The following is a 24,936-nucleotide window of genomic DNA, read 5'->3' as shown; positions in this document are numbered from 1 at the left end:
GGGTGGTGGCCCAGGCACCAGTGACAACCGCTCCAAAAAGCTAGAAGACATGGAGGTCTGACCTTTGGCACTGATGGAAGAGGGTTAGAAAAATGTCTTTCTTAAGAAGTTGAATCACACGCCAGTGCTAATCACACACACTTGTGCCCTGAATTCATATCCCTGTGTGGTCCGTAGAAACCTTAGGCAGGGCATACAAGTAACCTTGGGTTGGCAATGCTGTCCAGGGATGGACAAGCAGATGCAAATCCTGTGTGAACCTGGCATGAATCCAGCTGAACAGTAATTGTAGTAACTGATTATTTGATTCATCTCAACTTCCCTGATGTTAAAATGTGGCACACACACACACACACACAAAAAGTATCTTTGAAACAGTGAAACACACTAGTAACAATTTAGCCACAAAACAGGTACAATCTCTTTCCCATGTAATAAAAACTTCAAGAGCACTCCTTTTTCTGTCCCAACACACACATGCACACCACCACTGCATCCTCAATAGATGTCTCTGTAGTGGAGGACACTTACTGGTATATAAGAATGTCTTCTTTCTTCCTCCAAGGTTTACAGCCACACAAATAATCAATATTCTGTTGAAACCAGCCAAATAGCAACCAGACTAAATGCAACAGAACTGAAAGCTGAAATTTGAGGGTAGCTTTTAGAAATATTCTTACCATTTGCCCAGAGGAAGCCACAGGGCAGGGGAAATGTTACTGCTTCTAGTTGTGTTATTTTGAGCTTTCAAAAAATTGTTTTTACAAATAAAAATGCCTACATAATACTGTATAAAGAAAGAAATCAAACTTGGTATTTCCCCCTTCAAAAAGCCTTTGGGCTTTTATTTCACAATCTCCTATGGACTGGTCTACATTTTTTTTTTTTAAAGAAGAGCATTGTGTCCTGAGATCAATAAATCAAAATTGGATTGCCTCTTCCTCAAAGGTGAATTGTTATCTTGCTGAAGAGGTGATGTGACAGGATCTCTAGTTTGGTAAAATACGTGAGCAAAAAAAAAAAAAAAGGATTAAGATTTCTTTGCCTGAAAGGAAAATTCTGGATGTTATTTTTTTTTCCTTTAATGAAGAGTTTCCTGAATTGTCTCCTAGAACAAGAGATTAAATGTCAAGAGATAAAGTAGGTGCAAGGCCCATTATTTAGTGCTGTCAGAGCCCATTCTCTCACTGGAGGTGCTATTTCCACATGAAGAATGAAAGTGGCCTGATACCTACAGGAGCACCTATGACAGTCCAAGAAAAGAGGCAAAGGGCTAGGGATCCCTCAGTTGTTAGAATTCTGGAACAAGCAAGAGATTCCTAACTCTGGGAAAGACCAGGGTGCCTATAGAGATGTCAGTCAAGACAAAAGCAAAACTCAGCCATCAGAAGTCAATCAAGCTAGGAAGCAACAGGCCAGGTAAGATGCTCAGCACCCAGGGGCTCAGGAAGGGTACTGAGCGACCCAGTGATGTCAGCCCCAAGAAGCTGGTGCTACATCACAAACCCAGGAAGAGCCCTGGGACCCAGAGCATGACGACATCACAAAGCTAACCTCTGTTGACTGACCACCCACTTTCCTGCTGGGCCCCCAGATCCTCCGGTGCCCAGGGAGGCCTCTATGCTGCCTCATGCTTAGAATCTTTACCATGGATTCCAAACCAAGCCATCGTACACTTCTAACTGCATGGTAGGAGGTCCAGAGTGACATGAACCTGGCTTTCCAGATTAAAGACGCCATGGTGTGAACCCATCTTCAAAGGGAACATGAAACCCCCAAGCCTGGACTCCAGAATATCTGGCAGGGGAAGATGGTCTCTGTAGAGGGCCCTGCAGATTCCGTAGCGGGAAGACCTCTGCATGTCACATTCCTACTGATCCTGCTGCCGCTGACCACAGGGAAGTCCCTGCCATTCAACTGGACTCCCTCTCTTCACTGTGACCAAGTCTGTGCTCCTCTCCCTCCCCCAAGCCATCTTAAGGACATGAAAGACATTCCTCAAGTCCACTGCTTTCAAATGGATTAGAGTTGACCAAGCAGACCTCTGAAGGAAGATTCTAGGCCTTGCCCAAGTTCCAGTCCCATTTCACCCGACTCTGCACGGCTCTCTCGCCACTGTTACTATACTGATGAAGTGACAATAGCCCCAGATTGAACTCTGAAGAACAACCTCGTCACTCACTAGATGGCCTGGTGGCAGCCGTGCCACTTTTCTAGTTGCAAAGGGTTTTGTTGAACTGGAATATGGTCAAGTATCTCATTTATTTCTTGGGGAAAACAGTGGCTCAGACAGCAAAAGACAAAATAGAACTAGTATCTAAAAGCGGACTAAAACCCCTAGGAAGAGGGGGTTGGAAAAGGTAACAGCAACTTCTGGCAGGTAACTTCAGATTCTCTTTGATAAAAGGCATCTGGTTGAGTTTAACTGCAGTTTTAGTTACATGTTTAGTGAATGTGATTAGACAGTCTTTTAGGGGGATGTGTGTGTGTATGTGTATGTGTGTGTGTTTGCTGTAGTAGTGATAAACTCTCAGAAGTCATAAAAATGATTAAATACAAAGAAATTCAGAGATTAAGATGCATTCCTGTTTAGGAAAAGATCTCAGGAACTTCTTAGAAATCAGTGATTTTCAAAAGATAGCTACTCTCTACTGGTCCTGGACTTCTGGCTGCAACATTCCCCAGCCTCCAGCTAACCCTGGGCCCCCACAGTCTGAGCTGGCTCTGGCCAATCTATCCTGTTACTGTTGGTCCTGAATTCAATGGGTTTTGTACACTGACAGACTCCCTTGATTCATCTCTAGCCTGAAGTCAAGGGGAGACTCTGCCAGCAACCAAGGACCTTTGTTCAGTCCTGAATGGCAGGTTTTCCCTTCAATTAGTGCTCCTAAATAGTTACACCACCCCTTAGGTTGTCCAGTTGGTTAATATACTGTGCAGTGTTCAATACATTGCACCCTTAAAGCTTTGTTTTAATTGTCATTTCAAAAATCAGAACATAAGGCTAGCATATACTTGAACTCTTGAAGTTCAATGTTAATAATTAAATAGTGTACCCATTAAAAAAAGAAAACAAGATTAAGATGCAGGCATCTGTGATGGTGCTTTTTGAAGAAAAGTGAAATGTGAAATGGGTTCCAGCTTAATGCCAGGTGTGTTTGAAAACTTCTCCTAGTAGGAAAAAATCTATCATTTTTCCCTGAAGCTGAGAGAATTGGTATTGAGAGTCCAAGACTAGAAGTGGAATTAGCTTAACAGAACTGAATGCACTTACTTCCAGTCCATGGTCTTCTTATAGTCTTTCGGTGTTGCTGTAAATCTGCTATTTATTGGATGCAGCTTTCTTCCCAGGTATAGATTTTGAGTACTTTGGTCAGCACAAAGATGACACGCTAGATTTTATCAAATGTTCTGAATAAATTGTGCTGTTTAGGAAAATATATAAAGAGGGCTAAATCTGGTGGAAATATTTAAGGAATCTATAATTAAGGATGATAGGATTAAATTATTCTTGGACTAAAGAGCTGTGTACATAATCATGCAGGATTTCAGCCCAAGCAGTCAGAGGCACTTTCTTTCCAGAGCCTTAAATACTTGATGAAGTTTTTAAGAATCCAGCATGGGTTATTTCCAGCAGTCAGTTTCCTTCCTTACAAAAGATACCACATAAAGAACCATTGAAAAGCCCGAAGCAGCCCCACTGTGGCTCCTTACATAGTTAAAACCCTATTAGAGTAAAAGAATCAAGAGACTCCTGTGGAAAAAATACCTATCTCTGTGCTCACTAGGGCCCTGCTGTGTACAGATTTACCCAGTCGCTGCAGAGAAACAAGAGCCACAAACAGCGTGTGATGGCGTAGGGGGTGGCGTTTGAGAGACACCTGATTTGTATTGTTCTGCTGTAAAGACCCTGATCTGAGACCAGCCCTGGCGGCCCTGAGCTGAGAAGGGCCTCCTTGTAGCTTTCATTCTTGCCAGGCCCTGAAGGACGTGGGGGAGGCAGAAAGAGGATGAATGAGAATTAGATGCTTAATTGGGGCCTGGAAAAGGGAAAGAAAAGTCAGACATGTGGAGCGTGATTGGAATCCAGCTCAGTTAAGCCAAAGGCAGCAACACCTGGGGAGGCTTCGTGGTTGTGATCTTACATAAAGGGGTTGGAGCAGCCTTTCCGATTTCCATGGAGGCAGCACCACGAACAAGAAGAGGCGAAGTGGGGGTGAGGCGGGTCAGGCCTGAGGTGGTCCAGGTGAAGATGTAAGGAACTGGTCCCCCAGACCTTCTACCCACAGGAGGTCTTCCTACCTATCCAAATGCTTGGCATGGGTGGAAAACGTTTGACACTGACTCGTCTAACCAGCTCCACGTTCAATGTCATTTCCTGTTACCCACTGTTTTCCCTTCACCCCCATCCTTTGGGCCTCCAGAGCTCCCTGCTCATACCATAGCACTTGGCATGTGGGTGATTTGTGTTCTCAGTCTCTCTCTGTCTCAGCTTCCTTGGGAAGTCCTCATTCATTTTGTATCTCACCACATGGTAGACACTGATATACTGGTGGATATGTTGTGGGGGGTCTTCTTCCCAAAGGTTTCAGTCCGTGGGGTCTCAAAGAGTCAGACATGACTGACTGACTGACACTTTCACTTTTCCCAAATGTTGGGTTTCATTAGAGTGGTTATTCTGGCAATAACTAGTGATGAATTTCTAAGCCATTCTCAAAGTGGCTGTAAGGAGGCACATCATCTAGCTAAACATAAAAGAAGAAGGTGTATATTTATATGTATATGTATAGATATATATATCTGGTATACATGATATGTATATATCATGCCCACAACCAGGTACCACGACAACCTTTCATTTCCTACTAAAGACAGCTTCTGATTTTGATTAGGGCAGAATATTCCCGGTCAATACATGTGTTGCCATGTATTATGGCAGAATATTCCCGGTTAATACATGTGTTGCCATGGAAAGGATGTCTTGTAGAAACATGCAGATTTTCCACCAGTATGATCCTGTCATTCACTTTTTAAAAATAATTTTTATTGGAGTATAATTGATTTTCCCTTATAGCTTAGTTGGTAAAAAAGCCACCTGCAATGCAGGAGACCCTGGTTTGATTCCTGGGTTGGGAAGATCCACTGGAGAAGGGATAGGCTACACACTCCAGTATTCTTGGGCTTCCCTTGTGGTTCAGTTGGTAAAGAATCCGCCTGCAATGTGGGCAGACCTGGGTTCAGTCCCTGGGTTGCGAAGATCCCCTGGAGAGGGGAAAGGCTACCCGTTCCAGTATCCTGGCCTGGAGAATTCCATGGACTGTACAGTCCATGAGGTTGCAAAGAGTCAGATACGACTGAATGACCTTCACTTTCACCTCACTTTCGTAGTTGATTTAGATTTAGATTTCATAGTTGATTTTGTAGTTGATTTACTTTCTGCTGTATCAGTTATACATATAGCCACTCTTTTAGATTCTGTTCCCTTATAAGTCGTTATAGAGTATTGAGCTCCTTGTGCTATATAGTAGGTCCTTATCAGTAATCTATTTTATATACGTGTGTTAGTCGCTCAGTCGTGTCCGACTCTTTGCGACCCCATGGACTGCAGCCCACCAGGCTCCTCTGTCCATGAGATTTTCCAGGCAAGGATACTGGAGTGGGTTGCCATTTCCTTCTCCAGGGGATCTTCCCAACCCAGGGATCGAACCTGGGTCTCCTGCACTGCAGGCAGATCATTTACTGACTGAGCTACAAGGGAAGCCCCATTTTTATGTGTATATGTTAATCACAATCTCCCAATTTATTCCTTCTCCTGTACTTGGTAACCATAAGTTTGTTTTCTGCACCTGTGGCTCTATTTCTGTTTTGTAAATACGTTCATTTGTACTATTTTTTTTTAGATTCCACATATAAGCAATACCATATGATTTTTGTCTTTCTCTGTCTGACTTATTTACTCAGTATGACGATCTCTAGGCCCATCCATGTTGCTTCAGTTGGCATTATTTTATTTTCTATGGCTGAGCAATATGCTACTGTATATACATACAATATTTTTTTTATCCATTCATCTGTTGATGGACATTTAGGTTGCTTCCATATATTGACTATTGTGAATACTGCTTCTATGAACATTAGGGTTCATGTATCATTTCAAACATTGGTTTTCTCTGGATATATGCCCAGGAGTGGGATTACTGGATCATATGGTAGCTCTGTTTTTAGTTTCCTAAGGAACCTCCACATACTTCTTTATAGTAGCTAAACTGATTTACATTCCCACCAATAGTGTAGGAGGGTTCCCTTTTCTCTACATCCTCTTTACTCTTAGTAGATTTTTAAATTAATTGCAAGACAATTGCTTTACAATATTTTGTTGGTTTCTGCCATACCTCCATATGAATCAACCATGGATATACATACGTCTCCTTCCTCTTGGACCTCCCTCCCACCTCCCACCCCGTCCTACCCCTCTAGGTTGTCACAGAGTCCTGGTTTGAGTTCCCTGAGTAATACAACAAATCCCGACTGCCTATCTATTTTGCATATGGTAATTTACATGTTCCCATGCTGCTCTCTCCATTCGTCCCACCCTCTCCTCCCCGCACTGTGTCCACAAGCCTGTTCTCTATGTCTGCATCTCCAATGCTGCCCTGAAAATAGGTTCATCAGTACCATCTTTCTAGATTACATAGGTTCCATATACATGCATTAATATATGATATTTGTTTCTGACTTACGTCACTCTATATGACAGGCTCTAGGTTCATTGCCCTCATTAGAACTGATTCAAATGTGTCCTTTTTATGGCTGAGTAGTGTTCCATTGTGGTTTTCGGGTCTGCCTGCCCTCTGATGGAGAAGGATAACAGGCTTATGGAAGGTTCCTGATGAGAGAGACTGACAAAGGAAGAAACTGGGTCTTGTTCTGATGGGCGGGGCCATGCTCAGTAAATCTTTAATCCAATTTTCTGTTGAAAGGCAGGACTGTGTTCCCTCCTGGTTATTTGACCGGAGGCCAAACTATGGTGGAGATAATGAAGATAATGGTGACCACTGGTCCACTGGAGAAGGGAATGGCAAACCACTTGAGTATTCTTGCCTTGAGAACCCCATGAACAGTATGAAAAGGCAAAAAGATAGGACAATACCCAGGTCAGTAGGTGCCCAATATGCTACTGGAGATCAGTGGAGAAATAACTCCAGAAAGAATGAAGGGATGAGCCAAAGCAAAAACAATACCCAGGTGTGGATGTGACTGGTGATGGAAGTAAAGTCCGATGCTGTGAAGAGCAATATTGCATAGAAACCTGGAATGTTATATCCATGAATCAAGGCAAATTGGAAGTGCTCAAACAGGAGATGGCAAGAGTGAACATCGACATTTTAGGAATCAGCGAACTAAAATGGACTGGAATGGGTGAATTTAACTCAGATAACCATTATGTCTACTACTGTGGGCAAGAATCCCTTAGAAGAAATGGAGTAGCCCTCATAGTCAACAGAGAGTCTGAAATGCAGGACTTGGATGCAATCTCAAAAATGACAGAATGATCTCTGTTCATTTCCAAGGCAAACCATTTAATATCATGGTAATCCAAGGCTATGCCCCAACCAATATGCTGAAGAAACTGAAGTTGAATGGATCTGTGAAGACCTACAAGACCTTCTAGAACTAGCAACAAAAAAAAAAATGTCCTTTTCATTATAGGGGACTGGAATACAAAAGTAGGAAGTCAAGAAATACCTGGAGTAATGGGCAAATTTGGCCTTGGAGTACAGAATGAAGCAAGGCAAAGGCTAACAGAGTTTTGCCAAGAAAACGCACTGGTCATAGCAAACACCCTCTTGCAACAACACAAGAGATAACTCTATACATGGACATCACCAGATGGTCAATACCAAAATCAGATTGATTATATTCTTTGCAACTAAAGATGGAGAAGCTCCATACAGTCAGCAAAAACAAGACAGGAGCTGACTGTGGCTCTCAGATCATGAACTCCTTATTGCCAAATTCAGATTTAAATTGAAGAGAGTAGGGAAAACCACCAGACCATTCAGGTATGACCTAAATCAAATCCCTTATGACTATACAATGGAAGTGAGAAATAGATTCAAGGGATTAGATCTGATAGACAGAGAGCCTGATGAACTCTGGATGGAGGTTCGTGATATTGTACAGGAGGCAGTGATCAAGACCATCCCCAAGGGAAAAAAAAAATGCAAAAAGGCAAAATGTTTGTCTGAGGAGGCCTTACAAACAGCTATGAAAAGAAGAGAGGTGAAAGGCAAAGGAGAAAAGGAAAGATATACCCATTTGAATGCACAGTTCCAAAGAATAGTAAGGAGAGGTAAGAAAGCCTTCCACAGTGATCAGTGCAAAGAAATAGAGGAAAACAGTAGAATGGGAAAGACTAGTCATCTCTTCAAGAAAATTAAAGATACCAAGGGAACTTTTCATACAAAGATGGGCAGAATAAAGGTCAGAAATGGTATATACCTCACAGAAGCAGAAGATATTAAGAAGAGGTGGCAAGAATACACAGAAGAACTGTGTACAAAAAAGTCGTCACAACCCAGATAACCAGGATGGTGTCGTCACTCACCTAGAGCCAGACATCCTGGAATGTGAAGTCAAGTGGGCCTTAGGAAGCATCACTACGAACACAGCTAGTGGAGGTGATGGAATTCCAGTTGAACTGTTTCAAATCCTAAAAGATGATGCCATGAAAGTGCTTCACTCAATATGCCAGCAAATTTGGAAAACTCAGCAGTGGTCACAGGACTGGAAAAGGTCAGTTTTCATTCCAATCCCAAAGAAAGGTAATACCAAAGAATGCTCAAACTACTGCACAGTTGCACTTATCCCACATGCTAGCAAAGTAATGCTCAAAATTTTCCAAGTCAGGCTTCAACCGTACGTGAACCATGAACTTCCAGATCTTCAAGCTGGATTTAGAAAAGGCAGAGGAACCAGAGAACAAATTGCCAACATCCGTTGGATCATTGAAAAAGCAAGAGAGTTCCAGGAAAACATCTATTTCTGCTTTATTGACTATGCCAAAGCCTTTGACTGTGTGTATCACAGAAAACTGTGGAAAATTCTCAAAGAGATAGGAATACCAGACCACCTGACCTGTCTCCTGAGAAATCTGTATGCAGGTCAGGAAGCAACAGTTAGAACTGGACATGGAACAAGAGACTGGTTCCAAATCAGGAAAGGAGTACGTCAAGGCTGTATATTGTCACCCTGCTTATTTAACTTATATGCAGAGTGCATCATGAGAAATGCTGGGCTGGAAGAAGCACAAGCTGGAATCAAGATTGCCAGGAGAAATATCAATAACCTCAGATATGCAGATGACACCACCCTTATGGCAGAAAGCAAAGAACTAAAGAGCCTCTTAATGAAAGTGAAAGAGCAGAGTGAAGAAGTTGGCTTAAAGCTCAACATTCAGAAAACTAAGATCATGGCACCTGGTCTGATCACTTCATGGGAAATAGATGGGGAAACAGTGGAAACTGTGACAGACTTTATTTTGGGGGGCTCCAAAATCACTGCAGATGGTGATTGCAGCCATGAAATTAAAAGACACTTGCTCCTTGGAAGAAAAGTTATGACCAACCTAGACAGCATATTAAAAAACAGAGACATTACTTTGCCAACAAAGGTCCATCTAGTTAAGGCTATGGTTTTTCCAGTAGTCATGTGTGGATATGAGAATTGGACTATAAAGAAAGCTGAGCACTGAAGAATTGATGCTTTTGAACTGTGGTGTTGGAGAAGACTCTTGAGAGTCCCTTGAACTGCAAGGAGATCAACCAGTCCATCCTAAAGGAAATCATTCCTGAATATTCATTAGAAGGACTGATGTTGAAGTTGAAACTCCAATACTTTGGCCACGTGATGCAAAGAACTGACTCATTTGAAAAGAGCCTTCTGTTGGGAAAGATTGAAGGTGGGAAGAGAAGGGGACGACAGAGGATGAGATGGTTGGATGGCATCACTGGCATCACCGACTCAATGGACACGAGTCTGAGTAAACTCCGGGAGCTGGTGATGGACAGGGAGGCCTGGTGTACTGCAGTCCATGGGGTCGTAAAGAGTCGGACACGACTGAGCGACTGAACTGAAGTGTTCCATTGCATATATGTCCCACAGTTTCTTTATCCATTCATCTGTCGATGGACATCTGGGTTTTTTCCATGTCCTAGCTATTGTAAATAGTGCTATAATGAACACTGGGGTACATGTGTCTTTTTCAGTTATGGTTTTCTTAGGGTATATGCCCAGTAGTGGGATTGTTGGGTCATATGGTAGTTTTATTCCTAGTTTCTTAAGGAAACTCCATACTGTCTTCCATAGTGGCTGTATCAATTTACAATCCCACTAACAGTACAAGAGGGTTCCCTTTTCTCCACACCCTCTCCAGCATTTATTGTTTGTAGATTTTTTGATGATGACTGTTCTGATTGGTGTGAGGTGATATCTCATTGTAGTTTTTTGTTGTTGTTGTTCTTGTCCTTTAAATCTACTTTATTTTATTTTTAAATGTATTTATGTTAATTGGAGGATAATTACTTCACAATATTGTGATGGTTTTTTCCTTGCATCAATATGAATTGGTCATAGATATAGGTAGGTATACCTGTGTCCCATCCATCCTGAAACCCTCCCACCTCCCTCTACACCCTATCCCTCTAGGTTGTTCAGAGCACCAGCTTTGGGTGCCCCCTTCATGCATCAGACTCACACTGGTTATCTGTTTTACATATGGTAATGTATCCATTTCAATGCTGTTCTCTCAAATCACCTCACCCTCTTCTCCTCCCACTGAGTCCAAACGTCTGTTTATGTCTCCTTTTTTGCCCTGTATGTAGGGTCATCGGCACCATCTTTCTAGATTCTGTATATATGCAGTATTAATATACAGTATTTGCCTTTCTCTTTCTGACTGACTTCTATATCTGACAGCCTATATAGATATAGATATTCATCCACCTCATTAGAACTGAAGTGAAGTGAAGTCGCTCAGTCATTTCCAACTCTTTGCGACCCCATGGACTGTAGCCTACCAGGCTCCTCCCTCCATGGGATTCTCCAGGCAAGAATACTGGAGTGGGTTGCCATTTCCTTCTCCAGGGGATCTTCCTGACTCGGGGATCGAACCCAGGTCTCCTGCACTGCAGGCAGACTGTTTAACCTCTTAGCCACCAGGGAAGCCCTCATTAGAACTGACTCACATGCATTCCTTTTTATAGCTGAGCAACATTCCATTGTGTATATGTACCACAACTTCCTTATCCACTCATCTGCCTATATGGACATCTAGCTTGCTTCCACGTCCTAGCTGTTGTAACTAGTGCTGCGGTGAACGTTGGGGTACATGTAGTTTTCATCTGCATTTCTCTAACAATGAGTGGTGTTGAGCATCTTCTCGTGTGTTTATTTAGCCATCTGTATGTCTTCTTTGGAGAAATGTCTGTTTAGAGCTTCTGCCCACTTTTTGATTGGGTTGTTTGTTTTTCTTGTATTGAGTTGCATGAGTTGCTTGTATATTTTGGAAACTAGTCCTTTGTTACTTGTTTCATTTACTATTATTTTCGTCCATTCTGGGGGTTGTCTTTTCACCTTATTGGTAGTTTCCTTTGCTGTGCAAAAGCTTTTAAGTTTAGTTATGTCCCATTTGTTTGTTTTTGTTTCCATTACTCTAGGAGGTGGGTCATAGAGGATCTTGCTGTGATTTATGTCAGTGTTCCGCTTATGTTTTCCCCTAAGAGTTTTATAGTTTCTGGTCTGACATTTAGGTCTTTAACCCATTTTGAATTTATTTCTGTGTATGGTGTTACAGAATGTTCTAATTTCATTCTTTTACATGTAGTTGTTCAGTTTTCCCAGCACTACTTATTGAAGAGATTATCTTTTCTCCATTGTATATTCTTGCCTCCTGTGTCATAGACGAGGTTCCTGTTGGTGCCTGGGTTTAGTTCTGGACTTTCTATCTTGATCCATTGACCTGTATTTCTGTCTTTGTGCCAGTACCGTATTGTTTTGATTACTGTAGCTCTGTAATGCAGCCTGAAGTCAGGGAGGCTGACTCCTCCAGCTCCACTGGTTGCTTTGGCTACTGGGGGCCTTCTGTGTTTTCATGCAAGTTGTAAAATGTTTTGTTCTAATTCTGTGAAAAAAAACGCCATTGGTAATTGGATAGGTATTGCATTGAATCTGTAGATTACATTGAGTAGTGTAGTCATTTTGACAATTTTGATCCTTCCAATCCAAGAACATGGTATATTTCTTCACCTGTTCATGTCATCTTTGATCTTTTTCATCTGTATCTCATAGTTTTCCGAGTACAGGTTTTTTATCTCCTTAGGTAAGTTTATTCCTAGGTATGTTAGGCTTTTTGATGTGATAGTAAATTGAATTGTTTCCTTAATTTCTCTGACTTTTCATTGTTAGTATATAGGAATGCAAGAGATTTCTGTGTATTAATTTTGTATCCTACAACTCTACCACATTCATTGAACAAATCTAATAGTTTTCTGGTAACATCTTTAGGATTTTCAATGTATAGTATCAGGTCATCTGGAAATAGTGACAATTTTACTTCTCCAATTTGGATTCTTTTTATTTCATTTTCTTCTCCGATTGTTGTGGCTAGGACTTCCAAAACTACGTTGAGTAAAAGTGGCAAGAGTGGACATCCTTGTCTTGTTCCTAATCTTACAGGAAATGCTTTCAGTTTTTCATTGTTGAGAATAGCCATGCATTATTTGGCTTTGGAGAGGGAGCCAAAGGCATGTGTCTACAAGTGATCACCACAGGTAGAGTGGTCAAGTAGCAGCTTTATGATTGGGGTTCTTTGGGGGAAAATAAGTTAAATGCAGTGTAGATGGTTTACAATTGTGCCTTTGTTCCAAAGAAAAGTGAACTAGTTGTAAATCGAGTATATCTTACTGTCATTTAAAAAAAAAAATGTAGACTGGGAGTCTTAAACAACAGAAGCATATTCTCTCGCAGTTCTGGAGTCTGGGAAGTTCGAATCCAGGCACTGGGCTGATTTGGGTTTGGTAGGAGCTCTCTTCCTGGCCTGCAGGTGGTCCCCTTCTCACTGTGTCCTCATTCAGCAAAGGGAGAGAGATGTCCCTCTTCTTATATGGCCACAATTCTGTGAGATTAGGGCCTCAGTATTATGACCTCATTTAACCTACCTACCTCCATAAAGGCCTGATTTCCAAATATAGTCACATTACCAATTGGGGCTTCAACATATGAATCTGGGGTGTGGGTCACAAATATTCAGTCCATAACATTGTCTCATCGGAGCTATTCTTTGATAAATATTCCCCAAACCTGTTATTGACAAAGGTTATGTATGTGAGACACACCCAGAGTGAATACACTCTCCCACAAATCAAAAGAGTCTATGTACCTGGTCTTGGGTTAAAGATGGTGATATGAAGTCAGACTTTAAATCTCACTCACCCAGACATAATGATATGAAAGCAGATAAGTATAACAAGCAAATGAAGAATACAAACAAAAACAGATGAACTCAAAGAATGGGCTGGCAGCCACAGCAAAAAGAAGGCATGAGCCTGGTGTTACCTCCAACCCACCCCCTCACTCTAGCAGACTGAACTAATCCTGAATAGGGTCTTACTAGCTACCATTTAGGGGCTTCCCAGGTGGTGCTAGTGGTAAAGAACGCACCTGCCAATGTGGAAGACACAAGAGACTCGGGTTCAGTCCTTGGGTTGGGAAGATCCCCTGAAGGAGGAAATGACAACCCACTCCAGGATTCTTGCCTGGGAAATCCCATGCACAGAGGAGCCTAGTGGGCTACAGTCCATAGGGTCGCAAGAGTCAGACACTACTTCACCACTACCACCAGCTTCCATTTACTTGCCCAACTGGGAGAGAAGCCGCCCAGGGAAATTTCCACAAGCGCATGAAGCTAGCCATGAACACCTTCACTCCTCATTTCCCCCAGGAGACAGGAAAACTCACTGTGATTCTCTATTTTAGTATCTCTTGCTGGGAGGAAAATGCTAAAGGAATGGCAGACCAGTAACAAATGCCTAGATCTAACTACTTGTATGATAAATTTTTACAAAGAGGAATTTCACCAAATAGTGAAAGAGAAAATAAGTGTAGATCTTTGGGGTGAGCAGGAAGCAGAGGAGGTGGTACTGGAGAGTCCCCGGTGAAACCCCGTTGAAGGAGGAGCCCCCTTCATTCCCTAAGGAGTCCCTGTAGGGTTTGCATTTGTTATACTCCATCCCTCCCCTGACACTAACGTTGCACTTCCCAGAAAGGTGGCCAGAAATAGACAGTCCTGAGGTTCAGAATCTGTCATGAGAAACAAAACAGGAAGTTACAAAAAGCAAAACAAAGGCATATCCAACGGAGAGAAGGAATTTCTGGAGGCTGGATCCATGGCTTGCTGTGTGTCATTTGTGGTAGAGAGAGTGGGTGGTAATCTTTGCTATTAATAAATGCTGCGTGGTTTATTTTGCTTCCCTTTACTTTGGATGAATTTCCTAGGAGTGGTGTTTACCCTTTGTACCCTTAACATATGATAACAAAACACCTGGAAGTGAAACCTGGATGCACCTCAAGTAGCTATGTAAATAGATAAGCCCATGCTATTACTAAGGACTGGAATTTTTTTTCTTGAGGCTAAATATATTTATTTTACGGCTCTTGGAACCACGTCACTAAGAGGAATCACATCACTGACTTTTACAACCATTTTAAATAATGTTGGTGCCTTGATTATAAAGAGCAGTTTGTGGGAAAGCATCATGACAACACAGCATATCACAGACTCAGCTTCTCTTTAAGTTCTGTCTTTTCACTGACACTCTGTTCTGCCTGCATAAGTTGGTCTCTGATCTCCTTCTGCTTAGTTGCACTTGGATTCAATACCTAGAAAGTGAACTTGGCACTCTAAGGTCTAATGGACATCATCTCCCCTAACAATCTGTTGCTTGAAAAGAACATAAATTGATGTTTATGCACGTGGAATAATTGCTTCCTTCCATTTGAGCTTGGAAGTTAAATATATGTGACAAATGCCTTAAACTCCGTGACCAGTTTTATTCCATTTTAGACAATAGACTTTAGCCTGTAAAGGGACTTCTAATCTGTATACATTAACTCTGTGTTTCTCAAAATTTCACCATTTGTAGTCCTAAACCCACACTCTTTCTCAGATGGAGCTCCAACCCAGCCAAAACTCAGATTGGGACTTGAACCCAGGATCCCCAACCAGGAGGGGACTCAAACCCATTGTCTTTTCATTGAAACTGTTCCCCTGGTGTCAGAACTTCCCACAGCTCGGGTTCTTCACTCTTGTCACAGAAGGAATTCAGCGTGAGGCAGAGTGATAGGCAAAGAAAGAGTTTGTTAGCATAGGATGCTTGTGAGATATACAAGCAGACAAGCAAGGCAGCACAGCCCTGAGAACAAAGAGGGGACATTTTTATAATCAGAGAAAAAATGGAGAGGTGGGGAGAAGACCACCCTCTTCCTCATTTTTGGATAGATGTCAAGGTTTACATTTATTAGTTCCTGCCTTGACCCATATGGTCTAGCTGGGAGTGTCACGGCGCTATTAAAATCATATGTATATTAGAAAAAGGCTGGTGACATATACTAGTATGATAATTCACCTCAGGTTTCAGTGTAATGTCCCCTTTCACCTAATTTCTTCTCCCTTTCACCTATATTCCTGTCTTGGCTCCATGCAGAAATGCAACTCTTCAGGGACCATTAACAAGATTCAGACCACGTATCCATTGTCTTGCATTTATCTATTTGATGGCTGTGTCAGATCTTCATTGATCTTCACTGAGAGCAGGTGTCCTCTAGCTGTGGGCAGCGGGCTCCTCTCTAGTCATGGCGCACCAGCTTCTCATTGCAGTGGCTTCTCTTGTTGCAGAGCACAGGCTTTAAGGCACACAGGCTTCAGTAGTTTTGGCACACGGGCTTGGTTGCCCCGTGGTATGTGAAATCTTCCCAGGCCAGGGGTCAAACCTGTGCCCTCTGCACTGGCAGGCAGACTGCTAACCACTGGACCCCCAGGGAAGTCCTCTTGTATGTTTAACCCAGGACTTGTGGCTGACTGTGCCTGGTGCTTGAATGCACCTGGCCTTCCTTCAAGGTAGTGTAGATTGTTGCTAGGTTACTGGCTTCATTAGTTTATAAGAGTTTCCCAAACTCCCTTCAAATTCCCTCTAGTGGGATTTTTAAACTAAACTATTTAACTATCCTACTTTATCCCTGTCGGTTCTGTAGATGATTTTAGGTGATACCAAAGTTAACACATTATTATATGTGAAAAAATTAGGCACAAATTAAGCTCACAGTTTTATAGCTGTAATTGCTATGGGACAAAATTAAGAAGCAATGTTAAGACAGAGTCAGTTATAAACATATTATTAAGCATTGGGCTTCCCTGATAGCTCAGTTGGTAAAGAATCTGCCTGCAATGCAGGAGACCCTGGTTCGATTCCTGGGTCAGGAAGATCCACTGGAGAAGGGACAGGCTACCCACTCCAGTATTCTTGGGTTTCCCTGGTGGCTCAGCTGGTAAAGAATTCGCCAGCAGTGCAGGACACCTAGGTTCGACCCCTGGGTTGGGAAGATACCCTGGAGAAGGGAAAGACTACCCACTCCAGTGGCCTGGAGAATACCAAGAACTGTATAGTCCATGAGGTCACAAAGAGTCAGACACAACTGAGCGACTTTCACTTTTCACTTTATTAAACGGTAGTCATCACCACAGTAACGCCACATAACAAGTTCAATCTCAGAGGTTTAGAACACCAATCATTCATTCTTTTCTTCACAGATATGAGGATCAACCCCATCTAGTCTGGGCCAGGAAGGATGTCAGGCTGTGAGCTGAGTTTCAGGTCTTATTCACTCAGCTCTTCCCTGAAGTATGCTCTCTTTGGGGTAAAAGGCAGGAGCACAAGAGGGCAAACCCCAACTGCACAAGTGCATTTCACAGACCTCTGTTTGACTCACTTTTGCTAATATCTCATTGGGCAAAGCAAATTCCATGACCAAGCCCAGTGTCAAAGAACAATGAAGTCAACTCCCATAGGGGTGAAGATAGGAAGTAAGCCTTTCTAAATAATTATCTAATTCATTACATTAATAGTAAAGTTAGAAATCCATTGCATTAACAGTAAGTTGGAACATGAAGTGAAGTGAAGTGAAGTCGCTCAGTTGTGTCTGACTCTTTGTGACCCCATGGACTGTATCCACCAGGCTCCTCCATCCATGGAATTTTCTAGGCAAGAGTACTGGAGTGGGTTGCCATTTCCCTCTCCAGGGAAGTTGGAACAGAGTACTGGAGTGGGTTGCCATTTCCTTCTCCAGGGAAGTTGGAACATAGATAATAGCAAAAGTCAAGATGGTTCAAGAATGCTTGCTTTTGTTCAACACCAATTTAATTCAATAGAATTGAATCCAGACAACTTTCTACAGCTGTCATGATACCTAGGGAACTACACATTCTGAGCAATAATTATTTGTACTTCTCTTTGTTGCATGGAGTTTATTGCCAACATAAATCTCAAAAGAAAAACTTGGCAAATCCTCTCATATCTCTCCATGTTTATGTATTTAAAAATTTGGTTAACTGCATTCTATATGCATTTCAGCATCTTTTCTTTGTGGTAAGACTTTCTTCATTTATTATTTTTTATGTAATGCAAGTGACCTACAAAAGGTTATCATAATCAAGGCTTTGAAGAGGACAGTTGAGGTTGGTAATTGAAAATGAACTGGTACTGACTGTCCCAGACTCTTTCTATTTCAGCACCTTTTATCTCCTGCTAGGAGTCCTGAAATGTTGCTCTTGTTTGTGTTCCAAGCAGCAGCAATCAAAATGAGGGGAGGGACAGGCAAACTGAAATAAATAGGCTGTAGAGACAATTTTTGTTTTGATCAGATTCTGTTGTCTGTGTGAAATGGAATCATTTCTCCGGGGCACTCAGATGCATTGCCCAGCAGGAGAGAAGCCCTTAGGATAATAACAGTTCCACATACATGAGAGTAATAAGTATCTGTCATTCTTCTTTCCAAAGAACACCACACACACACTTGCATACACATATGCACTTGCATATTCACATAAGCCTGCCACTTCACACGTGCATAGTCATATATTCATACCACATGCACATGGATCATGTACACTCATGATAAATAAATGAATGAGTCTACCAGTCATACCATTAGGATCTTCAGAAGCAGTCCAAGAGACCTATGCTCAACAACATGGCAATATATAGAGCTACAACTATGATTTTTCTTACCTCTCTGTCACGGAACTGAAACATGCCATTACATTTCATGCTAATCTGTGCCAATATGGTGGCATAACCTGAGAATTCTCAGACAAATGTACTGTATTTTAAAACAATGAGTTTGAAAAAACAAAACATAAGGCCAGCAACTTAAATGTTTACTGTCTGATTGACCTTTTGGGTTTTGCTTTCTTCAACTTTTTTCCTGTCTCACCCAGCTCTTAGAAGTGTTTTGTATGCTCCTTTATTTTCATTGAGCATTATTAAATTGACTAGCATCCTATTAGCTAGAAAGTTCTCTGTGATGTCAGAGAGGTTTCTCTATAGTAATATCATCAGGGTTATTACCATTAATATCCATGACATTGAAAGAGATTTCCTGGAAGAATCAGCCATAGGTACTGCTAGATACCATCACAATGACCCCAAGGAGAAAGTCAAATAAGTAACGTTTAAATAGTGTTAGGTCAATTAACTTCCCTTCTATAGTAATCATTTCTCATAAAATATAACAGTTATGTTGTATTTTGAGAAGTTCTGATGGTGTCCAAGGAGTTAGAACAGTTTGTAGTTATGTTTATAGTGAAAAGGCTGAGGCTTTTAAATACTGCAATGTTTGGTAAAAGTCATTCAAGAAATTAAGTGACCAGGCAAGATATCCTCTTTTATGACATGTCTGCTTGTGTCATGCTCATTTTCTATTGGGTTCCTTGTTTTTCCTATGTTATGTTGTTTTATATATGAATCCATTGTGAGTTTTATGTATATGCACACACACATACACATACATACAAGGACTCTTGTGTTATATGTGTATACATGTATATGTATATATATATATACATGGCAAATTTCTTCTACTCTGGTTTATTTTACAGTCTTAATGCTGTTTTGATAAACTAAAGCTGCTAATTTAAATGTTTCCTACATTTCTAGTCTTTTTCCTAATGGTTAATGTTTTGCTTTTCCTGTGTAAGAGATGTTTGCTTAATGATGTGAAGGTCTTTTTCCATGTTACCTTTCAAATGTAGTTCTATAATCTACCTAGAATTTTTATTTTTAGTATAACAAAAATCCTTCAGTGTAGTTCTACTATTTTAACCCTGAAAATATTTTCAAATTGAAGTCTAAAAGAAGATTTTTGTTAGATGTGAAATTTTACATTAATATTATTTTCTTTAAGCACTTTAAAAATATCATTACATTGTCTCTGGATTCCATGATTTTTATTGTGATGTCATCTATAATTCCTGTTGTTGCTATTTTGAACTGAATCCTTCTTTACTCACTAAATAATTTTATAGTTTTTCTTTAACCATGATTTTCTGCAGTTTTATAACGATTGACTTCAATGAGGTTTGCTTTGCATTAGTTTTGTTTGGGGATCATAATACTAATTCTTCTCTGTATCTTTCATCTTTAATATTCTTTATATTCTAAATTAGCTTTCAGTTTATGAATGATTTCTTCAGCTGTGTCTTATTACTGCCACATCTGCCTATTGAATTCTAAACTTCAATTATCATATATTTTTCAGTTCCAGAATTTATATCTGACTTTTTTATATAGTGTTTAGTCCAGTTATCTGATAAACTTCTTTGCCATGAGAATTCACCCTCTTGTCACTCAATTCTTAAACACATTAACCATATTTTAAAGTTGTGTCTACAAGTAATATCTCTAAGATGTCTCTACATATTGTTTTATTGTCTTGGTTTTCAGTGATCCATACTTGTTCTTCTGGGATGACTGAATTTTTTTATTTTTTTTTGAATTTTAAATTTTTTATTGAATGCTAGACACTATGTGTGAAAAGCTGTAGTGATGACTTGAGCTTCTGGATGACTTTATCTTCTCCCAGAGAGGATTTATGTTTGCTGCTTAAAGGCTGGGAGGATTGAGCAGAGCACTGAAGTCTAGTCAGAGATTAGGTTGATTAAAAGTTGGTCTTCAGATTTTTTTAAGAACTGGTTTATTTCAAGTTCATTGCCCGCAGAGCATAACCCTTCAGGGGAATTCCATAGAAAACTTGAGGTACTTATCAGAGCACCTCTTTTTTGGTGGGCCCTGACCTCCAAGTTTTGGCCCTCTCCCCCCCAAACTTCATTGAAAAAACATCTGGAAGCTCTGTTAAACTTCTTTGTACATGTGGAATGTCAAGTTCACTATTTTTCACCTCTTCAGACTCCTTCAATGGCTCTGTAGTGCCTTAAAATAATTTCTCAAATCTGTTCAATATCTCTATTCTTGATGGGAGTATTACCCTACATTATGATAGTATACTTTAGGCAGAAATCTCTTTCTTAGTGTAATCTTACCTTGCATTTTTTTTTTTCATTAGTAGCAAAGTGAATCACGTTTTCACATAACTGCAGGCCATTCTTATTTTTAATTAACTTCCTGTTAGATTTCTTGCTCAGTATTCTATCCAATTCTTAATATTTACCTCTATTTTCTGGAAGTACTTTATATATCAAAGATATAGACCTACCTTTGTCTATGACAAAAGGTATAAATATTTTTCAATTTATATTTCTTTTTTAAAACATCTCTTATGGTATTTTTTTCCACCCCAAAGTCTGTGTTTATATAAAGTCAAATATTCCATTTTTTTTTTCTTATTTCTTCTGTTTTGAGAGATACTTAGCAAAGATTTCCTGCTCTTGGGCTTAGAAAAATACCCATCAGTGGTTTCTTCTGTAAATGTGTCTTTAAGGAATATGTTGATGAGCAATTGAAACATTGTCTATTTTCTAGAATTGACAGTGAGAAAAAATATGATGTTAAGTCCAGTTGGAAGTTTCGTTTTCAGTTTCCCAACCTCAACCTCAGGAACTAGTGAAAGAAACTCACGCACACAGTCCCTTTAATGTTGTCCTTGTAGGACTTGGCTGTCCAGGAGTCATTTTTTCTTATGTTATCCCATTCCTGACTTTTCTCATCTACTCTCATGCTCTCAATGATATGACATTATTCTGTATTGAAAAGTGAAAGTCTTAGGCACTCAGTTGTATCTGACTCTGCAACCCCATGGACTGTAGCCCACCAGGCTCCTCCGTCCATGGGATTTCCCAGGCAAGAATATTGGAGTGGGTTGCCTTTCCCTTCTCCAGAGGATCTTCCCAAGCCAGAGATCAAAGACATCTCCCAAATTCCCACACGTCTGATTCTCAATTTTCTTCCTCAGCATTAGATGCAAAGCTTGTTTGGTATCTGCACTTAAATGACCCTGCACTTCAGTCTTCAAATATAAAATGACTTTCTGCACTGTTAAGTACTGACCTTCCTACCTTCCCTCTACCCAGGCTAAGATTAGTCACCTTACTTCTTGATTCTCAGCTTCAGTAAATCATTACCAAAAGTGCCAATTCCATGTATCTGCCTTTGAAGAGATTATACACTGGATCTTTCCTAGATTTGACTCTTCACTAATAGCAAGATCAGACTGAACATCCTCTGAACACACTCTGGACTCAATAGGTATTCATGTGCTAAGACTCAATTTAATATTCCATTTTTAAGTACAGAAATAATAAAAACTTTGAAGTTATGGGTTTTTCCAGTACTTTATTTGTATTTTCAAATGCCCTGGCTCTTCAAGCTGTGAAAACATAATAGATGTCTAAGAAGCAAATTTTCTCACAAAAAGAAAAATGGATGTTAACTAGACTTATTATAGTGATCAATTTTCAATATGTACAAATATCAGATCATGCAAAGCAAAAGAAAAACAGTGTCCTTACAACTACACTTAAGTATGTTATATAGCTTCAGCCACAGTGAATGGAGGACGAGTCTTATGAAGTTGTGTGAGTAGAGAAAAATTACAACAGAAATTAACTAAAGACTGGATTCTCAATAGTCCGAAATGGCAGCATCTAAGGATGTCTTCTAGGGGAACAACTGAGACATTCATTTGTGTTTAAACAAAAAAAACCTCACTGCCAGGAGAATGAATCTTTCAGCTTTCAGGCATGCCTAAGGCAAAATAGATTTTCTGTTTTTACTCTCTTCAAAGTTAAAGCCACATAAACTCACACACAGATTTCCCCAAATTCAGATTGTGGGTTGTTCTGATTAAACCAAGTTTCTCCGCTTTCATGTTACCTGCTTTCTAATTTGAGAAACTGTGCACGTATGTATGTGATTATTTCACAAATTAAAGAGAATTTAGAATATGTCAGCACTGAAGTATTCGAGCAACTCAACCTACTATTTCCTCCTTTAACCTCTTCTGCAAAAGAAATTCAATCCCAGGAGTATTTTTAAATTGAAGAGTGCAATGGAGGGTGACAGAACAGTTGGCAGTCAGGACATCCTAATTCTCTATTGATCAAGGCCCATCTTCTTCTTCAGCTCAAGGCAGGAACACACCCAGAGATCCTGTGAAAAGCGAAGGCTCTGGTGACACAGAGAGCTCCGCAAGTCCTGATGGTAAGTTTATGAGCTATTTGAGTCACGGAAACTACAAACCTGGAACACTTTCTCTGTGTAATCTAGGATTAAAGGAGCTATTCTATGAATCAGCATGTTCGGTTTGAACAGAGTAAAGTTCAAAAACCGCTTTCTACTGGGAATTGGCAAAATCGACAGCCCATTAAAAAAAAAAAAATAGCATGTGCCTCAGTTTAATCTTACTTCATGGCACCAAGGGAATGGTGGGTCATGCCAAGGCTAAACTGAACCGCAGTCTAGCTGGTGAACACCATGGGACTACTCAGCATTTAGAGGAGCCCTGTCTTGAATCTGGGCTATTCTTAAAATTTCATGACTCCACCTCACTGTATCACATCACATGGCTTGGCCAGAAACATAGTGAGTCTTTAAAAGCACTTCATCAATTTCCGAAAACCTTTCTTTAGTCCTGTCTCATTTTGAAGGCATCTAAAGACTGTGAGCCTCAGGAATATTATCACCTTGCCCCTGCACAATGACACTGGAAACCCTCTGAGACAGCATCATTTGCATTAGAAAAAACAGCTATTTAGGCACACATGATTTCTAAATATTCAATTCCATTTGCCCACAGAGCTTAGGAGAGTCAGAACTGTTGGTCAGTTATCAACATGTATATGTAAAATCTTGCAGTTTGGGTTGATAATGACCTTGAGAAAATTTCAGCCACTGTTAGAAGTTACTTGGTACTTTTAAACAGTTTCCTATACCATGCATTCCACCCTGCTATAGACATCCCCTCATCTTAGTTGACTCCCTTAATTATAAGCTCTTTTGCGCCAACTGATTTATAATTTAATTTTTTAAAAATTATCCAATTTTAAGGGTTACTTTCCATTTATAGTTATTACAAAATATTGGCTGTATTCCCCATGTTCTACAAAACATCTTTGAACCTTTCTTTGACTCAGTGCAAACTGATTATTTTTTTAACCCTTCCCTGGAGGAGGGCGTGGCAACCCACTCCAGCATTCTTGTCTGGAGGATCCCATGGACAGAGAAGCCTGGCAGACTACAGTCCATAGGGCCACAAAGAGTCGGACACAACTGAAGCGACTGAGCATGCACATGCATTATCTAGGAAACTAATATTTTTAAATCCCAGATTTCATCCATTAAAAGTCACTCCATGTTAGTCATCCTCAGCAGAGTGAAACCCTCCCAGCCAGGTTGTGACACTATAAACATGATTTTTAACTAGGTCTCTACAAATCATTGGAGAAGGAAATGGCAGCCCACTCCAGTGTTCTTGCCTGGAGAATCCCAGGGATGGGGCAGCCTGGTGGGCTGCCGTCTGTGGGATCACACAGAGCCGGACACGACTGAAGTGACTTAGCAGCAGCAGCAGCTACGAATCATGTTCCGAAGAATACCAAGGTCATGTAATTCTCACTGAATAAAAGGGACATAAATGTGTTAAATACTAAGGTTCCGTCCTCACTATAGAGTTTACTGAGCACAAAGTCTCAGCTATTAAAGAAAACTTCTTAACATAGTTAACATTGCTCATCAAATGCTTTTCATATTAACACTTATTAATAGATTTTAGAACTAGGGACCCTTGGGTTGGAGGAAGGAACAAATAAGGAACACTCTCCTATATTTTATTCTGTACAGTCCACACTGAGATGGTCAACCTTACAATAACTCTGTAGGCCAGGATGGAAAGTGTACACATTATTCATTTCTATGGGTACCCTTGCTGTATCTGGCCAGTTTACACCTGGGGTAAAGAGTGGGCTCACACATGGTGAGAAACCAAGGAGTGTTTGCAGAAGGAACAAAGAGACCTGCTTTCCTTCCTCCTTGAGAGAGAGCTCGGTGGGCTCCCAACCAGCCGTTCCCTCTTTCAAGTCTCTTTGGAATGTGAAATCCAGCACCTGCCACTGTTTTACTTGAATCAGGTTTTTGTGTTCAAGAAAAAGAGATTTGGATGACTGATTTTGTTCAAACAAATGAAGATTACCCAAATGGGAACAAACAGGTTACATATCCAGAGCATGGGTGTCAGCTCTTATCACTTATGTCTGGCCAACTCAAAGGCAGGAGGGAAGTGGGGAACTTCTATCTAACAAAAGGGAAGATTTCAAAGACCCTTGACAGGAGGTTGTTGGCAAGGGGAAGCCAGATGGGTTAACTAGAAGTGGCT

General features: G+C 40.6%; 1 protein-coding gene and 1 long non-coding RNA gene across 4 annotated transcripts in view; one reads left to right on the top strand and one right to left on the bottom strand.

Annotated features, from left to right (window-relative positions):
- MACROD2 (mono-ADP ribosylhydrolase 2) overlaps positions 1-24,936 on the top strand; it is a 2,136,932-nt gene that overhangs the window by 2,094,882 nt on the left and 17,114 nt on the right. For all 3 annotated transcript variants that reach the window (XM_043478451.1, XM_043478448.1, XM_043478449.1), the window contains exon 17: positions 22,689-22,766. In XM_043478451.1, coding sequence (XP_043334386.1) covers positions 22,689-22,766 — 78 coding nt within the window. The remainder of the gene's footprint in view (positions 1-22,688; positions 22,767-24,936) is intronic.
- The window catches only part of LOC122447822, a 127,222-nt gene that overhangs the window by 97,029 nt on the left and 5,257 nt on the right, over positions 1-24,936 (bottom strand). The window lies entirely within an intron of this gene.

The sequence above is a fragment of the Cervus canadensis genome, chromosome 10, assembly GCF_019320065.1.
Source record: "Cervus canadensis isolate Bull #8, Minnesota chromosome 10, ASM1932006v1, whole genome shotgun sequence".
Lineage (NCBI taxonomy): Eukaryota > Metazoa > Chordata > Mammalia > Artiodactyla > Cervidae > Cervus > Cervus canadensis.
Note: the sequence above shows the minus strand (reverse complement) of the source record. Positions and strands in the feature narration are given on the sequence as shown.